The 26,128-nt window shown below is 36.3% G+C and overlaps 1 protein-coding gene across 1 annotated transcript in view; it reads left to right on the forward strand.

Moving 5' to 3' along the window:
• Positions 1-1,394, forward strand: part of C6 (complement C6) — a 72,252-nt gene extending 70,858 nt beyond the window's left edge. The window contains exon 18 of the mRNA XM_044664130.1: positions 974-1,394. Within this exon, the coding sequence (XP_044520065.1) occupies positions 974-1,155 (182 nt within the window). The 3' untranslated portion in view covers positions 1,156-1,394. The remainder of the gene's footprint in view (positions 1-973) is intronic.
• Positions 1,395-26,128: the final 24,734 nt, after the last annotated feature.

Consider the following 26,128-nt stretch of genomic DNA (forward strand, 5'->3'; position numbering starts at 1 on the left):
TTTACACATTCATCTGTAAAATTTAAAGTCAAACTAAGAGGATCTGATCCTGCTCCTGTTATGTTAGAGCAGGAGCTTCTAAGTTGGGGTCTACAAACTAGAGAGATAAATAGATAGCTATATAGGTAATAGATTAGTATAGATAAATAATTATATTTATTTTTTCACCTTTCTTCTATTATTTTTTTTATTTAGAATATTTTCCAAGGTTATATGATTTGTGATTTTTCCCACCCCTTTTCCTTCCCTCTCCCAGAACTGACAAGCAATTCCACTGGATTACACATGTATCATTGTTCAAAACCCATTTTTGTGTTTAAATAATTATATTTCAACATAAATAGTTTTCTTTACAATCCTATATGTTTTGTTTTATGCATTTGACATCCATAGGGTTCAACATTCTGCCAGATGGGTCAATAGACCCAAAAAAGATTAAGAATACCTGCCTGAGAAGGTCACTTTATATATATTTTATGCCTTTCTAAGGTAGTTATTGTATATTTATATTTATCTGTATGTGAAGTATTAAGGAGTTAAGTAGGATTTGATATTAATTAGTAGTTAGACCTCAACTAACTGGATATCCATTATCTACATTAGTCACCAATAGTACAATCAACTAAAATACCCATAGTTAACTATAACTTTCAAGAGGACAGGAACCATATCTTGCATCTCTTTAATTATTCATACTTTTTGACCATTTACCAAAAGTGGAATGGCTCTTATTTTTGCTTATAATTATTTATCTTGAAAATGAAACTTTTATCAGAAAATTTGCCGTACAGGTTTTTTCCCCCAATTTCCTACATCTTTTCTAATTTTCTCTAATTATTCATCTAGAATAATGGATGAACAAAGAAGTTGCTTTATGCTTTTTGTTTAATTGAATTAATCATATTGATGAAATAGATAATCTAGAAAAGAATTATATAATAAGCAAATAATATACATGTTCTCTCCTTTTCAGCCTCCACATCTACATGTGTCTGTCTGATGCCCTACCAGTGCCCAAAGAATGGAAACCAAGTCTATTGCATCAGAACAGGCTCTTCAAAGACTGAGAAAACAATGAATATCTGTGTACTGGGAGCACTGTATTGTGCCCAAAAGAAGGTGGAAATAGTGCATCATGGACAATGTATTGCTTGAGGCAAGAAATAGTGCTCTATAGACAAGACTACTTAGAAGACCTGTTTGTTTAGATGCTCACTGGGTAGATGGATTTAAAATTCACTACCCCAAAATGTTTACATTTATGTTCCTTACATAAATAAAAGCAGACCTAAATAATTGGAAAAATACTAATTGCCAATGGGGAGGTGAAGGCAATATAATAAAAATGACAATATTATGTAAATTATTGATGCATTCAGTGTCATATCAGTCAAACTATTTAAAAAATTATACCACTAGAAAAAAATTATTTAAAAATTCATTTGGAGGAAAAAGAGGTCAAGAATATCAAAATAATACATAAAAAAATAACAAATGATAAGGAAATGACCCTAGCAGTAGTTGATCTCAATCTATACTACAAAACTGTAATCATCAAAACATTTTTGATTATGAGTAAGAAATAGAGAGGTTGATCAATGAAACAAATTAGGAACAGAATTACAGAAATAAATGAACACAGTAATCTAGTGATGGATAAATCCGAAATACTAGCCTTTATGGCAAAAACTCACTATTTGAATTGTTGGGAAATTATTGAGAATTTTGTTGGGAATTGTTAGGAAAATTGTGAAACAATCTGCCAGAAACTAGGTATAGAACAACATCTCACATCATATGCCAAGATAAGCTCCAAATAGATACACAATTTAAACATAAATGGTAACATTGTAAATAAATTAGAGGAACATGGAAGAAATTACTTCAGTTCTATGGATAGGATAACAGTTCATATTAAATAAGAGACAGAGAAGTTTTTTTTGTTTTTTATTTTTTGTTTTTAAAAACCCTTACCTTCCGTCTTGGAATACACAATGCTGTATATTGGCTCCAAAGCAGAAGAGTGGTAAGGGTAAGGCAATGGGTGTCAAGTGACCTGCCCAGGGTCACACAACTAGGAAGTGGCTGAGGCCATATTTGAACCTAGGACCTCCTGTCTCTAGGCCTGGCTCTCAATCCACTGAGCTACCCAGCTGCCCCCAACAGAGAAGTTTACAAGAGTCTAAATGGGCAATTCTGATTACATAATTTCAAAAAAAAATTGTACATACAGAACCAATGCAGGTAAAATTAGAAAAGATACAGGAATTTGGGGAGGGGGAACCTTACAGCAAATTTTCTGATAAAAGTTTCTTTTTCAAGATAAATAATTATAAACAAAAATAAGAGCCATTCCACTTTTGATAAATGGTCAAAAAGTACGAATAAGCAGTTTTTAACGTAAGAAATCAAAGTTATTAATAGCCATTTGAAGAAAAAATAGTCTGCATAACTAATAGAGAAAGGTAAATTAAAACAACTCTGAGGTACAATCTCACATTCATTAGATTGGCTGAAATGATACACTAATAAAATGACAATTGCTAGAACAGCTTTTGGAAAACAAGTACTTTAATGCACTTTTGGTGAAACAAACTGTGAAGTAGTCCAAGCACTCTAAAAAAAATTTGAACTATACTCCCAGAATTATAAAATTGTGTTTACCTTTAACAAAGGGATATTGGTAATATATCAATACACCAAAGAAATCAAAGAGTAAAATGACCCATAAATGTTCAAAAATATAGCAAATCTTCTTGTGGTAACAAAGATAGGAAACTGAAGGGAATGGATGAACAAGTTATGAAATATGAATGTGAGGGAATACTATAGTGCTGTAAGAAATGATGAAGAGAATGGTTTCAGAAAAACCTGGGAAGACTTGCAGGAAATGATGCAAAGTAAAGTGAGCAGAATCAGGAAAACTATACAATAGCAACACTATTGTAAAGATAATCTACTTTGAATGATTTAGGAAATTTGATCAACACAATGACCAACCACAGTTCCAAAGGTCTCCTGATGAAATATTATCCACCTCCAAATAGGCAGCTAATGGATTTAGAGTAGAGATTGAAACTGTCGATGTAGAATCTAGAAGCCCCCAAACTTTTAGCCTAGAAAGATTTAATGACCCCCAGTTTATTTAGCTTAAAGATGACAGCCGCAGGCTTGATCCTGTCAAATGAAAGTTCTTCCCTGAAGGAAAGGCCAAGCCCAAGTCAAGTGACTCTTTAGCTCAGTAGGCAGTGCTTCAATGAGTCAGTCTCCTAAGCTGAAGGTCCTGAGTTCCATCCTCAAAAGGAGGGTGTCATATAGTAGGAGAGGCTTCTGGAGACAAGAAGAATCACTTGGCTTGGGCTTAGCCTTTTCCTCAGGAAGGAACTCTCATGTGACAGGGTCAAGCCTGGGGCTGTCATCTTTAAGCTAAGTAAACTGGGGGTCATTAAATCTCTCTAGGCTACAAATTTGGGGACTTCTAGATTCCACATCAACAAAACTTATCTTTTTTTTTCTTTCTTCCTTCTGGACGTGACTAATGCAGGAATTTGTTTTTGCACAATTATACATATTCATAATTGGTTTTATCTTTCCTATCTTCTTAATGTATGGGGGGAGGAAGGGAGAGAATTTCAAACTGAACAAATACAATAAGATTTTTTTAAATTAAAGATTGCAATAACACAAAACAAAATAAAATATCATGAATCCTTGAAAAAAAATTAATACTGTACTTTGTATCTTAGACCAATAGTGTAAAACTCAAATAGAAATGGGGGCCACTAAATGGTACATAATTTCTGCAGGGAAATATTGACTTAAAAAACGTATATTAACATCATCTATGTTGTACTGTAGTCTTATTTATTTTGTTAAAAGTTTCCTAATTATATTTTAATGTGGTTCAGTCAGGACTCAGAGTGCTGCAGACCTGTGCTCTTGGGACTGAATGTTTGACAACTATATATTAGGCCAGAGACAATTTGTATTAATTTACCACTATTCTAAATCCAAGCATTTCTAACTTAGAGAGAGAAATACCCAGACAGAGATAGACCACACATACCCATGCCCTCAGGCATGTCATCCTAAAATAATTTGAGTTAACATTTATAAGAACAAGGAAAAGGTCACAATATGGTTAAAAAATTTGGAGTGGATGATCCAGAACAATGGTCATTTGATTTTCTGCTAAAATTACTCACTTCCTTCCTTGACCACTCCTCTTCAAGGACTGTAAAAGATTTTTCAAATAGAATAGGATCCCTATCTCAATCCTTGATTGGAAAAGAGCCATTAGGTAGGACTTAGAGGCCCTGGCCTTAACTAAACAAAGATTGGCTTCTATCCTTAATCCATGTCAGGAGACCTTATTCTTTGTTCTTGACCTTTTACACATTTGCTTAAAGGAAAAAGGCTGGAAAGGACTGTAATGAGAAAATAATGTTAACATTTGTAGTTGAACTAATATAGGAGTTTTAATATACTTCCACATTATTTAATAGTTTTATAGTGCTCTTTCTGCTTATCCTCTCTCATTCTCTCTCAATTTCTCTGTCTTTATATTTATCTGTCTTTGTTTCTGTTATTGTCTTTAAAAAATGCAGGCTTTGATTAGAAAACTTGGTTTCCTTTTGCATTAATTTATTTCTATAGTTCTACCAACTTTTTTTTTACTAATATTAATTTGTTAGACCCTCTTTAAATTTTTTTTCAAACATACAAATCTATTAATTTTTAGATTGGGCAAATCACTATATTCTTCACTTAGCTGAAATGTTCAGGATTTTAAATTCATGTAAAAACTTGGTAAATTAATTTGCTGGTGAGAGTGACTGGAAACTTGGGAATTGAATAGTTATACCTGTAGCTAGTTTCCAACTAGGCTCCAATCCAAGCAAAACTTTCTCTAGCAGTAGAAGAAGAGAGGATGCCCATAGGCAGAGAGTATTGAGAAACTATGAACCTCAGGTTTGAAGTGATCTTGCAAGAAAATGTCATTCCAGAGAGCAAAATGGAGTTTAAAGGAGTGCAGTCCAATGGGAAATGATATGTAATGAGCCTTAAGTGATATACCATGTAAAAAGTTCTCTATGTGTCTTTCTCTTCTACCTCTCTCCTTCCTTTCCTTTTCTCTCTCTTTTCCCTTCTCTTTCTCTGCCTCTCTACCCTTTTCTCCTTCTCCTTTCCCCTCCCCCCTCTCTTTCTTCATATCACATTCACACGCATATGTAGATACCTACAGATATCTCCGTGTATAATCAGTTATTATTATAGTTCTACAGTCAGGGGTTCCTTATTGTCTAACAAACCCTTGTCCCTACTAACCACTGTCTTCACTAAGCATCTTAAAACTCAAAGCATTGCAAGTTATAGTGAGATACAAAAATATCCCAAATTTGACTCATTGGATTCCAAAATATCAGCCCAGTCTGAGGTGATCTTAGGTGACTCGAGAATAAAATGTAGGTCAAGTCAATGAAGAATTACACTTTGGACCAAATGAGAAGTTTATCCTGGCTGGCATGTGAACATAAGCCCAGTATCTACTATTGAGACACAATTGTAGAACCCAGAAAGAGTCAGAATTAAAAATCCAGACTCTTGAATAACATTATAGTGAAACAGCCTTGTCTGTAGGAATTCCTAACTTACAGACCTTTGACTTCCTAACCTTCCCCCTTACCTGAAGGAATTCCTTCCAGACACCCCCCCCCCTGCCTCCCCTCTTATCTGAAGGGACCACCCACCTCCCAGACCTCTCCACTGCTGGACTTCCAACCTTCCAGACATCCCCCTATCCCACCCCCAGCTGCCTACCACTCTATAAATACCCAGCTCAGGCAGAGCTAGTGGTCACACATTTCAATGTGAGACCCTTGGTTTAAACTAAGACAATAAAGTCCCTTTGCATCTTGCTTTGGTAGCTCAGACTCAATTACTGGGATAATTCTTTGAGAACATCACTATTTATTTTCTTCTTCTTTTTTTTTTAAACCCTTACCTTCTGTCTTGGAGCCAATACTGTGTATTGGCTCCAAGGCAGAAGAGTGGTAAGGATAGGCAATGCAAGTGACTTGCCTAGGGTCACACAACTGGGAAGTGTCTGAGGTCATATTTGAATCTAGGACACCCCTTTCCCCCCACCCCCTGCCCCGCCTCTAGGCCTGACTCTCAATCCACTGAGCTACCCAGCTGCCCCCCACTATTTATTTTCTTGACAGGTTCCAGATGTACAACCTGAGTGCAATAACTCATATGACAGTTACTAAAGAAGGGAATGGTCAACACAGAGCCATGAAGACAGTCTACTGACCCCCAAAGAGTAATGTTCAAATTCTTCTGGCTGATGTAAAGTGGCTTAAAAACTCAGGTTCTCTTGGTGTAATAACAACAAAATGATCCAGAACTGGGGCACCCAAACATCCTTCTTTGCCTTGGCTCATCTACGTGGAAAAAGCATCTAATTTCTAGCTCAGCACATAGCTTTCAACCAATATGAATTGTCCAGTGACTGTGGCAAATGTATCATGTATCCAAGGTCCTCCATGGCTTCATATGCACAGATTCTGGGAACAACCTTACCAAAGAGCAATGGTTAAGTTCTGTCCTGAATGTCTCATGACACTTCATTGGATCATCAGTTTAGAAAATCTGTGTCTTGCAAGGGCATCACCAAGAATCAGGATCAACTTCCTTCTGGTGTGTATTATCTGCCTACATGGTACAAAATCATTCAATTAAACAAATCTTGGTGGGTTTCACTGATGAAAAGATTTGTTTTTGCCTTCCTTGGCTTCTCCAGTAAATTTGCTTCAGTTCCAGCATTGCTTTTTTTTTTAACCCTTAACTTCTGTGTATTGGCTCATAGGTGGAAGAGTGGTAGGGGTGGGCAATGGGGGTCAAGTGACTTGTCCAGGATCACACAGCTGGGAAGTATCTGAGGCCATATTTGAACCTAGGACCTCCCAGCTCTAGGCCTGATTCTCAATCCACTGAGCTACCCAGCTTCCCCCTCCATCATTTCTCAATGATTATTTCTAAGTAAGTGGAAATGGTGCTTCATTGACAACACCAGGAACTAGAAACTAGAAATTCTCACATTCTTAAAAATGTTTATACATGCCTCACAAAGGATGAAGTGAAATAAATCTATTTGCATATATATAAACATATAAAGAGTATGGAAATGAGTAGATTATTTAAGATTGGAAGAAGAGAGTGATTACATTTACCATTTAAATTCACCAAATTGCATGTTTTTAAATTCAGTAAAAGTAGTTAGAGGAAAATTTGAAATATAAAAAGCAAAAAGCCTTACATATAGTGCTTACTTGCTAAAGTTAACAATGAATTATATAAATAAAGACATATACAAAAAACATTCCTCTGAGGGACTTCTAGGGTACTTAAGTAATTTTGTGTAATAAAGGAGAAAAAATTGTTATTAGTAAAAGATCATTCAAAATTAAGTGGATCTTCTTACTATTTCTTGATTACCAAATCAGCTGCATTGAATTTTAAAGCAAATGTCTGTCACATTTGAATTCTGAAAAGTTCTAGACACTTAGTAAAGATGGGAAGCACAACAAAATGCCCACCCCCCCACCCCCGGGAACTTGACATGTGATCAGGATAGGAATTGTATTATTAGAAAGTGAACCCTTACAAAAATTGTCAGACTGACAAACCAAGAGCTCAAGAACCAGATTGTAGGACCACTGAAACAACATGTATATACAAATTACAACCATAAGTCAAGAGGGGGAAAAAAGACAGCTTCCAGCATAATTTTTTTCTCTAGTAAAAGTTGAGGAATCTTCTGCCATTTTTACTTTGGAAGCCTGGAATTAAAGCTGATTACATATCACTTGAAGTTTTTGCAAGACCTTTACATGTGGCCACATCGACATCTCCATCACAGAATCATAGGTGGAGAGCCAAACAAGACTTTAGAGTTCCTCTAATTCAACCTCTGAATTTTACAAATGAGGGAATGTGCTTAGAGGGGTTAAATTGCTTTGCCAAAGAACAGATGGGTAGCAAGTGACAGATTTAGCAAGTGGGATTTTAGATGTAGTCTTTAAATTCCAAAGCCATGTTACCATATCACCTCTCCCTGTTTCCCATAGCCTTACCTTTGTCTCCCTCAGCAAACACAAAATGCTTATTGAGGACCTCACTGTAGACCCAGCATCTTTTCAGGTGCCATGAGGGATAGAATGAATGAGTGAATGAATAAAAAGGTATTTAAGCAATGGTTTATGTACAAAGCTCTGTGCTAAGACAGCTGAGATAATTATTGACCCAAATAATAGAAAGGAATGCAAGACTACCAGTGACAATATCTCACATTTCAATAGCACTTTACACTTACAAATTCTATATACATTTTCTTCTTTGATCCTTACCATTAGTAGACAGAGAAAATTAACAGATAAGGGAATTATGTGAACTGGAATTGAAACAGAGCAAAAAGAGCAGAACCAGGAGAACATTGTACACAGAGACTGATACACAGTGGCACAATCAAATATAATGGACTTCTACTAGCAGCAATGCAATGACCCAGGATAATCCAGAGAAATTTAGGAGAAAGAACACTATCCACATCCAGAGAATGAATTGTGGAAACAGAAATGCAGAAGAAAATCATATGATCGATCATGTGGTTCAATGGGGATATGATTGGTGTTTTAAAGGTAAAGATTACTCTATTGCAAATACAGAAAACATGGAAATAGGTTTTGAACAATGACACACATATATCCCAGTGGAACTGCTTGTCAGCTCTGGTAGATGGGAGGAAAGAGTGGGGGAATCATGAGTCATGGAACCATGGAAAAATATTCTAAATAAAAAAAAAATAGACAGATAAGGGAATTAAGGATCAAAAAGATTTGTTGACTAGTCCAAAGTCAGGAGATAGTAAGTGACAAAAGAGTGTCTCAGATCTAGATCTTTTGAGTTCAATCACAACTGGTTTTCTTGTTTCATTGGGACTAATTTGGACAATCCATAAATCAGTCCCATATCTCAATATGAACTTGTGAAGGAAAATTTCAGTAAGAAAGAAGCCGTACCCATTCTTTGCTCCTTAGACTGACTTTTTATTGGTAAAATGAAGAATGCTGGCAAGAACCAACCCAAAGGGATATACTGCTTAATTTGAAATACTGAAAATATGTTTTTAAACACAGACATCTATTCTTTTGGCTGAGAGATGGTTGTATCAAGGGCAGGCCAGTAGCAGATGCAACTGATTTGAAAGGTGCTAGACACAAAGGAAGCTGAATAGAAACTCTAGTCCCAGTTAAGCTCTCAAAGTGAGAGGCAGAAATTGGAGAAGTTGTGACCATCTGGAGCAATCAACAACTAGGCAAAGTAGATTGGAATGAATAAATCACTTCCGTTCCCTGGGAAGGCTGGAAGCCAATAAACTATGGAGTACTTTTAGATATTTTGTCTTGGAGTATGTGACGACTGAGAGTAGGCTTGTTTGTGGGGACTCACTGTCCAATTGTCCAAAAATTTGGGATTACGTATCATTATTCTCATTTTCCTCATCTCTACAAATATAAACTCTTCTGTTTCACATTTAAATTCCCCCACCACCTGGCTTCTACCTACCTTTCCAGACTTGTATTACATTGTTCTCCTTCATATATTCTGTGATTCAGCCAAACAGATCTTACTGTTTCTCCTTCTCACAAAACACTCTACTTCCCACCTCTGTAGACTTTACCTGACCAACATACCCGGAATGCACTGCCTACTATACTAAGAAGGCATAAAGGGATAGCTAGGCAGCTCAATGGATTGAGAATTGGACCTAGAGACAGGAGGTTCTGGATTCAAATGTGACCTCAGACACTTCTGATCTGCGTGACCTTGGGCAAATAAATCACTTAAGCCCAATTGCCTAGTCCTCACTGCTCTTCTGTCTTAGAATTAGTACTAACAGAAACTAAGTACTTAAAAAATTTATTTCATAAGGTTGTAGATCTACAACCAGATTATAGATTCCATGTGAAGAAATGCCTCTGGGAGGTAAAGAAATTACCACTGTGTAGCTGAACGGTGGCCCCAAACCCTTCTTTCTTCTGATAACACCAGTGTAATCCTAAAATCCAAGCAACACTGGATGACTTCTAGTCTCCATGGAGGCAATGACCAGTCCTTCCTTCTCTAATTCAACCAAGACAATGCCAATACTTTAAGAAACAAAAACAAACAAAAAACAAAACAAAACCCTACTATTAGATTAAGGGGGAAAAAAATAGCAGCTAGGTGACACATAGAGTGCTGGACCTGGAGTCAGGGAGACAGGCATGATGAAGTAGACAGGTACCTTTTACATTCTTAAATTCTGGGGAACAGTGGTAAAGGTATATTCCTAATGAAGTTAGGCGACAGTTAAAGGTGAATGTACACTTACATAAATGAATTCCAGTTTAAATATTTACAAGAAATAAGAAAACAAAGAGCTTTCCTAAACTTCTTGGGCCCTCCTATCTTCACCCTTCTGTGCCCACCTAAGTGCTCATTTCAATAGTGGTAGTTGCTTTTTATCCAGCTATGATGTATAGGTAAATTAAAGCTAAATGAGTTCTAGCTTTTTGACTGTGTTATTGTTCTTGAGTCATTTTTAAGTCATGATGATCCCATCTGGGGTTTCTTGGTCAAGATACTGGAGTGGTTTGCCATTTCCTTTTCCAGCTCATTTTACAGATGAGGAAACTGAGGCAAACAGAGTTAAGGGGATTTGCCCAAAGTCACATAGCTAGTAAGTGTCAGAGGCTAGATTTGAACTCAGGTAAATGAGTTTTCCTGACTCCAGACCCAGCACTCTATCCATTGTGCCACCTATCTGCCCCAGCTTTTTGTCATAATTTCTTATAAATCAGATCCTGTATACCTCTGAATGAATATAGATAACACAGTATAACACTCAAATAGAACAGGGACCACCAAACCCACTCCACCAGCATATTGATTTAGTAAACTACACATTAACATTATCTATGTTCTATTGTCTCTTTACTTCTTTTATTATATATTTCTTTTGTTATATATTTCTATTATATATTGTATGTGTATATAATATATATTATATTATTTAACATATTTTGTTATATATTTCTCAAATTATATATAACGTGTGTGTGTGCGTGTGTGTGTGTGTGTGTGTGTGTGTGTGTGTGTGTAATCTGGTTTGATTCGGGGCTGGGAGTGCCATTACACACAAGCAGCATGACTGATACCTCTAGTCTATACCATAACACTTATTATCTTTCTTCCCAGTATCACCTGTTTGATGTAGTGGTTAAAACTGGCCTTGGAATGTAGGGAACAGCTTGGTTTAAATACTGTCTCAGGCTCGACTAACTATATGATTTTGGCTAAGTCTCTGAACCTAGTTTCCTCATCTATAAAAAGGGGAAAATAATAATACCTAGTCCCACAGAGTTGTTATAAGGATCAAATGAGATGATGAATATAAAGAGCTTCTCCATCTCTGTTTATACTTTGATGAATAAGTCAGGAATGGTAGCAAAGAAAACTATAAGTGAATAATACACTTAATTTTTCTCATGTCCTACAATATTCCTATTTTGTATCTTTTACCCATGTCATAAGTATTTCCTCTTTTATTTATATGCCTAATGCTTTCAAATTCTTTCTTTCTTTTCAAAACAAACTTTTAAGTTACATGACTGTAAGTATTTTTATTTTTTCAACTTGATATTCTTAGTACTCAATCCTATGCCTTGTATATAATAGGACCTTAAAAATGTTTGTGTATTAGAATTTAGAAAAGGTTTCCTAGGTCCTTGTTGTTCAGTTGTTTTTAAGTCTTCATGACTCCCATTTGGAGTTGTCTTAGCAAAGATAATAGAATAGTTTGCCATTCCCTTCATTTTACAGATGAGGAAATTGAGGCAAATGAGGGCTGAGTGACTTGGCTAGGGTCATGCAGGAGCCATATCTGAACTCAGGTATTCCAGATGCCAAGTCCAGCACTCTATCCATTGGGTGACTTAGCCTGCCCTTGGGTCCCAGGTAGCCATAAAATGGGGCAGAGAGAGTCAGTCATTCCACTGTGGTTAGAAAGCATTTAATTGTTTGAGGGAAAAAACTGAAGACAGAGTTCAGTATATAAAGCCAAACTATAGTGGAAAATGTTTAGAATCTGATCAGGTAAGCCAGGGTGGGTATTCTGATGTCTAATAAATCTGATAAAACTGAAAGATTAATATAAACAGAGAATATTGGTTGATGGCCACTGACCCAGATATCCAATATAAGCAGTGGGCAATAAATAAGTAGAAGCATGATATGAACATACTGATAAAAGTTAGAGTCTAGGGTTCAATCAGACATGAAATTTAAAAAAAAACAATTTGAACTGGAAATACTGGTTCAGGATAGCTCTAAGTATGGTCCAGTAGAAAAAGCATGGGACTAAAAAAAAAAAAAGGCTAAGAGACATGACTTTAAATTCTGTATCAAACATTTGCCATTGATTATGAACAAGATCACTGAGATTCAGTTCTTCATCTGTAAAACAGATATGATAACACTTGTAGCATCTATTTCACAGAGTTGATACAAAGAAAGTACATTATAAACCTTAGTGATTATAGTTATGTGATTTTAATTACAATTATACAATGGTCATGGCTAGTGATCCCAGGACAAGAGCTATCTGTCTTCTGCTCTAGTTTGGAGCATCCTTAATGGAATGGTCAAGTAAGTACAAGCAAGTGCTTTCTTCATACTTTGAGCTCTCATATCATGGTGCTGTATGTCTCTTATATGCTTATTATGTTCCAATTCATACTAAATCTATTTGTGGCCAAATTTTAATTCTCCTACAAAATTATTAAACCCTAAGATCAAAGACTGTTTTCTTTAATTTTGTTATGTCTTTTAGTAATTAGCATACTACTTAGCACATAGAAGATGCTTCCCGAATGTTTGTTTAATGGACAAATGAATGGATGGAGGGAGGGAGGGAAGAAAAGAGGAAGGGAGGAAGAGACAGGGAAAGAAGGAGAGAAGGAGGGATGGGTGAATGGATGCGGATGGATGGATGGATAGATGGATGGATAGATGGATGGATGAATGAATGATGGATTGCTGTGTTCTTCCACAGAGCAAGACAACATTCTAAAGTTGTTGACAAATGCAGCATAGAAGTAATAGTTTTTCTGAGAAGCCCTCATGGTTCTAATAGCACCTCTCTTACACAGGATATCTTCACCCTTCTCTCAGGCTCTGATTCATTAACGTGGGCCTGGTTAAAGGCTTATATATTAAGCAGGATGGTGACATGTTGTATAAATTCCCAGTCCAGCCCTCTCATTTCACCAGATAGTAGACAAGTGCCCTCTCAATAATCTTAGAGTCAGGGTTACATCTGGCACAATGCTCTTTTTTCCCATGGTCTTACTTAAGCATATCATTTATATTCATCTGTTCATTTATTTGTGCTTGATAGGCTGTAAGCAGATGGCTACAGATCCCCATGACATTTCTTTGTAATGTTCACATTCACCTATAATAGCTCCACTAAGTTCCATGACCAGATCTGACATATCTGAGTCATAAGATCAGTATCATAGATAGTATTGAAGAAGCTTGCTGTGGCAGGAGTAGAATGGTTATGTATTCACCAAATTATTTAAACTTAGACCTAGATCAAGATTTAAAATTGGAAGGTACAGCAAAGTGATTTGTCCACAGTCACGCAGGTAGTAAGTAGGCATCAGTGGCTCGATTTAGACTTGGGACATCTGATCCCAGAGCCAGGGTTCTTTGCCCTGTATCATGCCAGTCCTCATGCCTTCTCTCCTGTATTGTAGATGACATCTGCCTTGCTGGTTTTGCTAGCTGTTGTGATGCATAATGATATTGAATAGGTATAAAAAATCCAGACCCGTTTTACCCAATGTGATGAGAAACACTTTCTGGTATGAAAATGTGAGCTCTAAATGTCTGCTGCTAATTGATTAATCAATAACTGGGGCTGTAGACTGATGCTAATTGCAAAAGTAAACCGAAATTGATCCTGTTTTAATGAATCAATCAGTGGTTATAGCAGCAATTTTATATTAATAGATTGATCAGTAATTGTGATAGCAAATGAAAATTTGATTTTATATTATTGAATCAAGCAGGGATAAGATTGGAATACACAATTATTGGTGAATGTTTGAAAGACTTTGGGGGTTGGAAAGTCTAAATGAAAAGAGATGAGTGACTGAAGCAAACATAACTGGGGAAAAGAAGATTGCCATCAGTGCTACCCAAATTCTACCTCCTGAGGCCAAACGTATCCAGCACGTACAGTTGAATATTGGGCTTATAACAAACATGGAACAGGGGAGAGTGCACTAAGCCTGGAATCAAGGAGACTCATCATCCTGAGTTCAAATCTAGACTCAGGTCTATGACCCAGGAAAGCACTTAACTGTGTTTGCCTCAGCTTCCTTATTTACAAAATGAGGTGGAGAAGGAAATGGCAAATCATTCCAGTATCTTTGCCAACAAAACTCCAAAATGGTGTCACAAAGAGCTGGGCATTACTGAAAATGACTAGTCGAAGGCAATTTGAGTTGCCAAGTTATAACAGATGAGATCAATTGAGATTCTGTCTATAAGCCTTGAATGATTATGGAGAGGAAGAGAGGCGCCACAGAAACAGAGAGAAACAAATGTCTTGGTGTGTGTTATTAAACATCAGTGCAATTCTATATTGCATATCAAAACATATCATAATGTCTCATGGCAATGATGTGGACAAGATGCAGATATATGGGCTAGATCAGAATACGCTTATGTGGATTCAGAACTGAGAAAATGACAAAAGACATAAATGGTTCAGTGTCAGTTTGAAGAGAACTTTCTAGTGAATTGATTCAGAGACCTATCTTTACCCCTTTAGTGTTTAACATTTTTACCATTGACTTGGATAATACCTTATCAAATTTATGAATGAAATTGTCCTGGGAAAAATTGTTATAATGAGTATATTCTGGCTCACTCAGAACTATATCCCTTTCAGGTTTCCAGAATACTTTGAGGGTAGTTTTTTTTTCTCTCTATTGCCATAGATTCAAACTTGTACAAGCCATATTTCCCTTATTTATTAGGGGGTCAGTTACTAACGCTACCACTTAATAACAGAATAGCTTTTTTAAGGAAATATTTAATTTATAGATATGGCAAGAACAAACATGTAAGTATTTCCACCACTACTACCACCACTCTCTATTATCTCAGGCTTTAGGAGAGTAGGATTAAAATTTAGTTCAGTGGGGACAGTTAGGTGGTTCAGTGGATAAAAATGCCAGATATAGAAATAGGAGAACCTGGGATCAAATAAAAAATCAAACACTTCCCAGCTACGTGACCCTGGGCAAGTCACTTCACCCCAATTGCCTAGTCCTTACTGCTCTTTTGCCTTAGAACTGATTCTAAGACAGAATGCAAATTTTTTTTAAAAAATTAGTTCAGTGCTTACATAGCAATGGCCCCACAAAGTTCATGTCTTAATGTGGCATGACTACCAGATTAGCCTGACTCACCTAAAGTTGGACTGTGAACCTAAAAGTCTGATATCCAAAGATTGCTCCTCAGTCCTCAGGGCATCCATGCTGTGCTCTGGAAAAACACTGGAAAAACAGAGTGAAAAGGAGCCTTCCAAAACTTGGTCTCTACTTGCTTCACTGGTACCCAACCAATAGTACCAAAGCCAAGAGACTACAACTAAAGCTGAAAGCCTTTTTTCAATGTCTCCATAGTCACTCAAAGAATATTCTCTTCAACATTGTTTAGCCAATTAGTTTCAGAATAGCTGTACATTCTCCACAATCTATCCAAGGCACCCTCATAGGTCATTACTATTCTAAAGGAAGCAGCTTCTTATTATCCTCCACATAGAGAGATGCTAGCAAAGGCACTCTGCATGTGAGCCAACCCCCTGACAACCTAAGGATCCAAAACCACTTTAGTGAGAATATAGGGATGAAATTAATAAAATGGAAGTTAATTTAGAACTTTGGAAAGTCATGCACTTGGGCTTAGAAAATCAACTTTACAAGTATAAAATAGAAAAAAGCAATGCTAGACAGCAATTTGTCTGAAAAAAATTACGAGGTTTCAGTGGACTATGAGGTTCAATATAAATTAGCAGCACAAAATGGCAGTATTTTAGCCTGTCTTAAGGAGTCATTGCATTCAGAATAAGGGAGATAAAAATCTTATCTAACCAGACTACATTTGAGAAGGTGACAGGTCAGAAGTTCTGGACTGGGGACTTAAGTAGCATGTCCACATCCTGATTAAGATGCATAGAGTGCTCAGTTGTTGACTCTACATTTTAGGAGGGACATTGAAAAATTGGAGTGTGTTCAGAGGAGGGGAACTAGGACAGTTTTACCATTCAAAGATTGATTGAAGGAACTGAGTGTGGTTAACTTGAAGAAAAGATTTATGGTAGTCATGATAGATGTCATCAAAAATTAAAGAGCCATCAATTGGAAGAGGAATTGGATTTTTTCCCCACTAATTCTAGAGGACAGTATTTGGAATAATGGATAGAAAATGGAGAGAGACAAATGTTGGCTTAATGTAATTAAAAACTTTCTAAAAACAAGTTTTTCCAAAGTGGAAAGATATTTCTCAGGACTCCATTTATAACATCTTTGCTAGGCAGTGATCACTCTAATTAGAGAATTCAAATGAAGGATAGGTAACCATTTATCAGGGATGTGGTAGAAGAGATTGCTGCTTAGGTAAGAAAAAAAAGAAGAGAAAAAATTAATTCAATCACACAGGACTCTTTGTGACCCCATTTGGAGTTTTCTTAGCAAAGATACTGGAGCAGTTTGCTCTTTCCTTCTCCAGATCATTTTTTTATAGATGAGGAAATAGTGAAGTGACTTGATTACTCCAGGCTCAGCATTCTATCTATTGCACCACCTAGTTGCTCCAAGCTTTTATTCAGGTATAGATTAAACTAAATTACCACAGAAGCCCCTGCTAGTGCTGATATTTAGTGATTCTGGAGGTTTACTAGAGAATATATTATTGTTTAGCAGAGTAGTGATGAGTGGATGAATCAATCACTTGTTTAAGTTTATACAGGAAGGATTTAGATTTAATTAGAATAAGGAAATCCTTAGGTGGAGTTCTCTCCACCAACACAGATAGTAAATAACCCACCTAGGGTTTATTTTAAATCCTAAGGACTTGCCCCAAACACATTATGATTAAATGATCTGCCCAGAGTCACCTAGTTAGAGAATGTCAAAAGCAGGATTTGAACTCAGATGTTTTTGACTCTAACTTTCTATACTCTTTGTATCACTGTATGTACATAGAAGTTCATAATGGTGTAGCTACACTGTAAGATTCTACACCTTTGACATTAGATTCCACTCAGATTTTTTCAAGTCAAGGGTCCATTTATACTCTCCTAGACAAGATGAGATACCCTAGGAACTCCACAATTCCTAAAGCCAGTTCATATTTCTTGAGCTTCCCAAACTGGAATATGGCTGGAGGAAGATGCTAGCAGTTTTTGGCATAGTGAGTATGTCTCACTAGCATAATGGTAAAAAATTAAGACATCAATATTCATGTGTTAATATGAAAAATGATAAAGGCTTGTATAATAATATATATTAGTATTTTAATTAAAGCCATGTTGATAGATAAAATCATTAGACCACGCGCTTGTAAGCATTCAAAACTGCCGCCTCCATACTGTCTCCTAGCCAAGCGCTACTCGCCAAAGAGAGAGAGCTTACTGGCAAAAGAGAGAGCACTCCCTCCTAACCCACGAGATTTAAGCGCTCCCCTGCGTCAAGACGTCGGAAACGGAAACCAGTTGGACCATGTTGGATCACGGGAAATGTAGTTTTATACATTTCCCAGATTCACTTGTTACACATGAAACTTATTCAAAAAAACAATCTTCCACTCATCCCTCTCCTTTGAACTGACTAGATTTTAAGCATCCTTGAGATAGTTTCATAAATTAAATGGCCTCACATCACTCTTTGAAATGGTCTGGCATAGAGGCAACATGGCTCCCCCCCCCCCTTTTTTAATGAGTTGATTTAATGCACAGTACTCAGTATAAGGGTGCAGTTTCAATTTCTTTTTAATCGAAGATGGGCTTTTTAATGGGTAAGGTGAAAAGACAAATCACAGAAGTATAAAGAGAGGGACTGGACTTGTGGTTATATTAATCTAAAGAATGTCCAAGAAAGGAAAGTCTTACTATCATTACAGGTCAGTCCCTTTTCTGCAACTTATAATTTTAGAGAGTTGTTGGGATCTCTGAGAGATAATGCAAGTAAAGACTTGCCAGTGTGTGCCAAAGACATAACATGAACCCAAGTCTTCTTGGCTTCTTGCCTCTCCACACAAGTGTAAACTATAGAATTATAGAATTGGAAGGTCTATCAGAATCAGCCACTTGAATTTGATACAAAAAATATTTATTAAATATCAATCAGGTAGTGTGAACTGATCCAACTATTGTGGAACTCTGCCTAAAGGTCTGTAAAATTGAGCTTTCTCTTTGATCCTGCAATACCACTCCTGGGTCTGTATCCTAAAAAGACAATTTTTTTTAAAGTGGAAAGGACCTACCTGTACAAAAATATTTATAGCAGTTCTTTTTGTAGTGGCAAATAATTAGAAATTGAGGGCATGTCCCTCAATTGGAGAATAACTGAACAAATTGTTGTATATACTAGTGATAAAATACTATTGCACAACAAGAAATGATAAACAAATTCTCAGAAAAAAACTTAGAAAGATCTACATGAACTGATGCAAAGTGAAATAAGAACTGAAAGAAAATTATACATAGTAACAGCAAAATTATACAATGAACAATTGTGAAAACTTGACTACTCTCAGCAATGCAACAATCCGGGACAATTCTGAAGGACTTATGATGGGGAATGCTATCCACCTCTAGAGGAAGAGGTGTTGTAGATGCTGGAATGTAGATGGGAATGGCATCATTTCCTGGGTGTTTTGAAGGGACACATATATAAGAAAGACTTGAGGTCAAGGTAAATTTAATGGAATGAGCTGAAATGTTAGTGGAATCGACCAGGAGACAATAGGGTAGAATGTCTATCTCATATGGAGGAAGAACGAGTGGTGAAACTGCCATGGAGAAGGGGAGGAGATGGTGGAGGGCTAGTACTACTAGAAGCCTACTCTTTTCAGACATGGGATAAAGAAAAAAATATATACAATTAAAAGAATAAAAATTTTCTTAATGTACAGAGAAACAGGAGGGTAGGGGAGTGGGCTCAGGGAGGTATTAGGGAGGAGAGTAAGAGAGAGTAAGGTGAGGAGAGAGGGAGGAACTCCAGACCAGATGAGGAGGGATTTTTAGAATTAAAGTCATATCAAGTAGTAGAAGGGCATGGTAGTGGGGGATATAGAAGGGATTTTTGGAAAGGTGGATAGAATAAGAATTAAAAGACAGGAAAAGATGAGGGCAAGGTGGTTGGAAGGATGGACCACTTTGGAACTGGGAGGCATTTTCAGAAATCCATGATGTCTTTGGCTGAGAATATAGGTATTTAAGTTTCATCTGTTTCCTTGATATAAAATACATAGGGTTGTAATAGGAGTCATTGCACTAGGAACTTCTCAGAGTTGCCAAACCTCATGGAAAACTGAACTTGTACCTATTGGTTAACTTGGGGTTTCTCTCCCAGTACAGCTGAAACCTATAGCTCAAAGTCTATTTGCATGAAACTCTATTGATTACTCAATGTTCTGAGCCTAGGTAGGGGGTAGATCTGTTAAGAGCTTGAGAAAAGAGAAATTCTGGCTTTCTGGTTTTAAGCTTGGAGAAAAAAGACACAGTTTCAGACTTTCTTCAGATCTCTAACGGGAGAGAAACACCGTGAAAAGAAGCTGAAATGTCAGGGACCCAAAATCTTCTTCCAATCCCTTTGGATGAGACAAAAGGAATTTGTCTCATCTGTATATGTTGTTAAAGGGATTTTCTTAATCTCTCTGTCTAGCTTAAGAGGGGAGAGAGCAGGATTTCTCAGTAGATCAGAGAACTGACAGGTTCAGTGAGCAGTGAGCCAGAGTGAAAGATTCCATTACGAAAGAGACCAGGACACTGAGGAGAGGAAGTAGGAGCTGTTTTCTGGCAGGAAGGTTGTAAAAGGGCATTTGGTCAGTGAGGAGATAAAAGAAAGCATCGGGTGAGGGAAGGGGCTTTTGCTTCTAGGATGTCTGGAGAGCAGGCTGTCTGGCTCTCAGGCAAGGGGCTGCTGGCAGTTGATTGGTGACATTTGGCTGTCTATTATTTTAGGTAGTTAGTTAATATTTTACAAATAGAGTAGAGTTAGTGAATATTTTACAGATAGAGTAGATTAGGTCTGGTGTGCCAGGCAGAAGAACCAGTCCTGAGAAGACATTTAGAGATTATTATTATTATTATTCCTATTGACTCCCAGAGGAGCATAGGGCCGCAACCATCTCATGCCAACGGACTCTGTTCTGGGCAACTTCCCCCACTGAATTGTTCTTTCCCAGAGTCTGGTATTGGAGATCTTTTCAGGCCATCTGATGTTCAAGATTTGACGTAGGCATCTGTTAACAAAGACCTGGAGTTTGTTGGCTTTTGCCAGCACGCATCTTGGACTCTGTTGGAGAGCAATCTTCCAGACTAGGTGATGGTTGGTTTTGTTGATTTAATGAGGTTGCAGTTTCTGTAGCAAGTGAGATTTTTACGGGAAATTTTAGGTAGTTGTTAGGAATTATTTATTAGTGAGATTTAGTATAGGTAGATTTGTAGGGTATAAGATTAATAATCTCTCTTTTTCTCTTTTCTATCTTTCCATCTGTACTTCTTTCTAAATCAAACAAAGTTTTTATTAAAACTCCTCTCCTCACTTTTTTTAAATTCCTTAATTTAACCCTTACAATGTCCTCTAATTTCTGTTTGATATTTACTTGAATAAATGAGTTTATTTGCTGTTCTCAATGTGCAGTCTTCATGTAAATGGCATTTGGTTGGATGGGAGTCAAGACTTGAATACATAGCTTGGGACCCTTTTCTATTAAAGGATGGTGATCAGGAACTCAGGTTGAACTTAGAAATTATTTCCCTTAGTCTAACAATATTTAGGTCAGAAAGATATATTTCCAGTCTCTTTATTTTTCTGAGGAAAACAGAGTGGCCAGTCCCTGACCCCAATCTCCTCCTTCTCCTCCTGACAGGAATCAAAAGTCTTCCTTGGTTGGAGGAGAGAATAGAGGAGGTTCTAGAGATATCATTCATGCTTCCCTATGAGACATGATTTAGATAGATCTAGATAGATCCATTTGGATACACAAAATCTACATGGACATAGCACATAGCACATAGCACACATCCTTCCCCATGAGAACTCTAAATGTACTGACTTCCGTATTAGTCTTCCGTAAGTAATCATGGTAGTAAAATCTTCCAAATACTACCAGGGGGAGAAGAGGAGACAGGGAAAAGAGAAAAGAGGACTCAACATAAAACTCAATCATACATACTAACCTGGAGTATAACTCTTATGAAGGCAGTGTTCTTCTGGGGAGCAGAGATACACAGAATCATCCAGCTGAAAAAGCATGCTCCCATGGGAAAGTATGTTCTCCCTAGATGAAAGAGTGTGCTCCAAAGTGCTCTTCTCAGAGTAGAGCTCTTATACTCTGATTTTGGCAGCCCCCCTAGAGCTGGACAATTTGCACATCAGTGCAAAATATTATACAAAGGATTTGTTATCAGGGAGAAAATAAGTTGATGGAAGATAAAATATTATTTGAGGCCCACAGTTATACTACACTTAAAAAATATTATTGTCAATATTTTTAATGAGTATATTCTATAAACTTACAGCCTCCCTTAAGGGGAGATCATCATGATAATTTCAAGACTATTCGTTCTAATTTTATGGCAATGGTTTCCATGCATAGATTTGTAAGCTAAAAGATCCCTGAAGGGTAGACTGCCATGGTGTTCTCAAAACCACTAAGCTCAATCTTATAACAATCTATTTCTTTTTTTTTTAAACCCTTACCTACCATCTTGGAATCAATACTGTGTACTGGTTCCAAGGCAGAAGAGTGGTAAGGGCTAGGCAATGGGGGCTAAGTGACTTACCCAGGGTCACACAGTTAGGAAGTGGCTAAGTCCAGATTTGAACCCAGGACCTCCCATCTCTAGATTTGGCTCTCAATCCACTGAGTTGCCCAGTTGCCCCCATAACAATCTATTTCTTGATCTTTAATAACACTCAGTATCTGAACATTGATAAAATCCACTGGGGATAGGTTGGGAAGGAGGAGATGGCAAAGCAGTCCCCTTCAGTAAATAGACCTTATAGAAACAGTGGCATATGTGTAAGGAAAGGGAAAGGTCTTATCCTAACCCATCCAGTGGCCTCGAAGGTTCTAAGGTGCAAGAAGCACTACATTATCATAATTCCTACTATATATAAGGTAAAGAGAATCACATTATCAAAAGCACTCTAGGCTCAAGTTCCCCAATTACTTGGGGGGGCTCAGAAGAACAAGTTGCTCAGTGGCCCTGGAGAGCTGGGATAAATCAGAATTGTGAGGACACAGACTTGAGTCCTCACCCAAAGTCCATTCTTCAACAACACCCAAATCTTGATGTTGATACATTTACTAACAATCTGGTTTAATCATGTCTGTACTGTGTTCTTGTCACCATCCAGAGAAGATAAGCAACCCCTCTTATTTTCAACCTTAATTTGAAAAAAGCAACAATTTTCTCATAGCTTGAAGATTTTTGTTTAAAATAGAGGTTTATAATTAACTTGATCACCCTGTCTGATTCATTTACTAATATCATGAGTTGCAATGCTGGGAACGCTGGATCATAGTGACACGACTAAGGAAATTAGGCAGGAGGAGGATGAAAAGGCTGATTACCCAGAAGCTGCTATTTATATAGTGACATCTGGATAATCAACAACAGGAAACAAAATATAAAAAAAATATGACAGATTGATAAGAAATGATTTTGCACATATCTCATAAGCTTGCTGAAATTCTAGGAGGGACCCCTTGGTTTTATATGTGCTCTTGGTGGGAAAATTCTGAGCTGAAATAATTCCAGTTTCATCATTTCTGAATTGGGCAATAAATATAGAGTTTATCAGAAGAACAAGAGGAAATGCTGGGATATTTAGACAGACTATTTGAATGTCTTTTAAATGCTGACTTGTGAAGATTATATTCAATAAAAGGAAAAAGTAAAATTGATTTTGCACCCCAGGAAACAAAAATAAAATTAAAATTCAATGACACTCAAATTCTTAAAAAATTATACAAATGCTTTGAAAATATCTGACTCAGTGGAAAGATCTCCAGGAATTGATGCAGAGTGAAAGGAAAAGAATCAGGAAGACAATTGTACACAGAGACTGATACACTATGGCACAATCGAATATAATAGACTTCTCTACTAGCAGCAATGCAATTATCCAGGACAATCCAGAGGGACTTATGAGAAAAAAAACGCTACCCACATCCAGAGAAAGAACTGTGGGAGCAGAAACACAGAAGAAAAACATATGATTAATCACATGATTCGATGGGGATATGATTGGGATTTTGTTATTAAAAGATCACTCTATTGCAAATATGAATAATATGGAAATAGTTTTGAACAATGATACATGTCTAATCCAGTGGAATTTTTTGTCAGCTCCAGGAGAGGGAGGGAAGAGAAGTGGGGAAATCATGAATCATGTAACCATAGAAAAATTATAAATAAATTAGTTTTTTTAAAAAAGAAAATATCTGACTCAATGGCAGAGACAGGTTTCAGCCAGTACCCACAGCAGTGTCACATACCTCTCCTTCCAACTTTAAAATCATCCTAGACTAGAAAAAATTCTCACTCAGATATTTTGTTGGCTATGCTGTTCCAGAATTTGTTTTGACACATTATTTTAAAAATGGAGGGGAATACTTGGAATAGGATGGGGGAGCAACCAATACTTGAATGTAACTCATCTGCACTGGTTAAAAGAGGAGGGAAATCTATCTTTCTATCTATCTATATCTATTGATCTTTAAGTGTGTCTCTAAACAAACACATACATTCATTTGGGTATAGAAATCCACCTTATTCAAAAGGAAACTAGGAGGAAAGAGGAGAGGATAAGAGAGAAGATAGAGTATGTGAAATCACTTTCAAAAGAAAAACAGACTTTTGAGGAGAGACAAGGTAAAAAAGGGAGAAAAATGAACAGAAGAAAATAGAGAGAAATACACAATTGGTGATCATAACTGTGAATGTAAAGAGATGAAGTCGGACATAAAATAGAGGCAGATAGCAGAATAAATTAGAAACTAGAATCTTACAGTCTGATGTTTATAAGAAACATACTTGAAACAGAGAAACATATCTAGAGTTAAAATATGGGACGGGAGCAGAATCTAGTATTTTTTAGTTGAAATTTTAAAAAGCCAGTGATAAAAATCATATCAGACAACGCAAAAGTAAAAGAAGACCTAATTAAAAAATAAATAAGGGAAATTACATTTTGCCAAAAAATATCATAGACAATAAATCAATAGTAATATTAAACATATATATATATGTNTAAGAGAGAAGATAGAGTATGTGAAATCACTTTCAAAAGAAAAACAGACTTTTGAGGAGAGACAAGGTAAAAAAGGGAGAAAAATGAACAGAAGAAAATAGAGAGAAATACACAATTGGTGATCATAACTGTGAATGTAAAGAGATGAAGTCGGACATAAAATAGAGGCAGATAGCAGAATAAATTAGAAACTAGAATCTTACAGTCTGATGTTTATAAGAAACATACTTGAAACAGAGAAACATATCTAGAGTTAAAATATGGGACGGGAGCAGAATCTAGTATTTTTTAGTTGAAATTTTAAAAAGCCAGTGATAAAAATCATATCAGACAACGCAAAAGTAAAAGAAGACCTAATTAAAAAATAAATAAGGGAAATTACATTTTGCCAAAAAATATCATAGACAATAAATCAATAGTAATATTAAACATATATATATATGTAGATATATATATATACCAGATGACATAACATCCAAATTTTAGAAGAAAAGCTAAATGAGTTACAGGAGGAAATAGTAAAACTATACTAGTATGGAATTCAATTTACCCCTCTAAGAACTAGATAAATTTAAAAATGAGAAGGAAGTTAAGGAAATAAAGGCAATTTTAGAAAAGTTAGAAATGATAGAATTTGAGAAAATTAAATAAGAATAGAAAGGAGTATACTTTTTCTAAGCCATATATGCCACCTTCACAAAAACTGGCCCAACCTCACAAACACATGCAGAAAAGCAGAAATGTTAAATGCATCCTTTTAAAATCATAATGCAATAAAAAATCACATTCAATAAAGGACATTGGAGGCATAGATGAAAAAATTAATTGCAAATCAAATAATCTAATTCTAAAGAATAAATGGATCAAAGAACAAATCATTGAAATAATCCATGTTTTTATTAAAATAAGACCAAGACAATATATCAAAATTTTATGGGATATAACTAAAGTATTACTTAGGGGAAATTTTATATCTCTATACATTTACACTAATAAAAGAGAAAAAAAAGAGCAAATCAATTGAGTAAGCAAGGAAAATAGAACTAGAAAAAGAACAAATTAAAAATCTCCAATTAAACTCAAAATGGAAATCCTAAAACTCAAAGGAAAGACTAATAAAATTGAAGGCTAAAAAAAGCATTGACCTAAAAAAATAAAATCAGGAGCTAACTTTATGGGGAAAAAATTATAAAATAGATAAACCATTTTTTAACTAGATGGGGGAATGAGCAGCTTCTAGGTCCCCCTTATCCCACGAAAAGTGACTCTCTCCCTATCTTTCAAGTTGTATTCAGCAGTAGAGCACCTTCCCTATATTATAGGGAGATAGGATCATAGAAATAAAGCTAGAAGGGACCTTACAAACCATCCAGACCAACAACATTTGGCCAGTAATTTTTATCTTGAATATTTTCCCCTAGTTACATATTTCATGTTCTTTCCCTCTCCCACAA

The sequence above is a fragment of the Gracilinanus agilis genome, chromosome 1 (genome assembly GCF_016433145.1).
Source record: "Gracilinanus agilis isolate LMUSP501 chromosome 1, AgileGrace, whole genome shotgun sequence".
Classification (NCBI taxonomy): Eukaryota; Metazoa; Chordata; class Mammalia; order Didelphimorphia; family Didelphidae; genus Gracilinanus; species Gracilinanus agilis.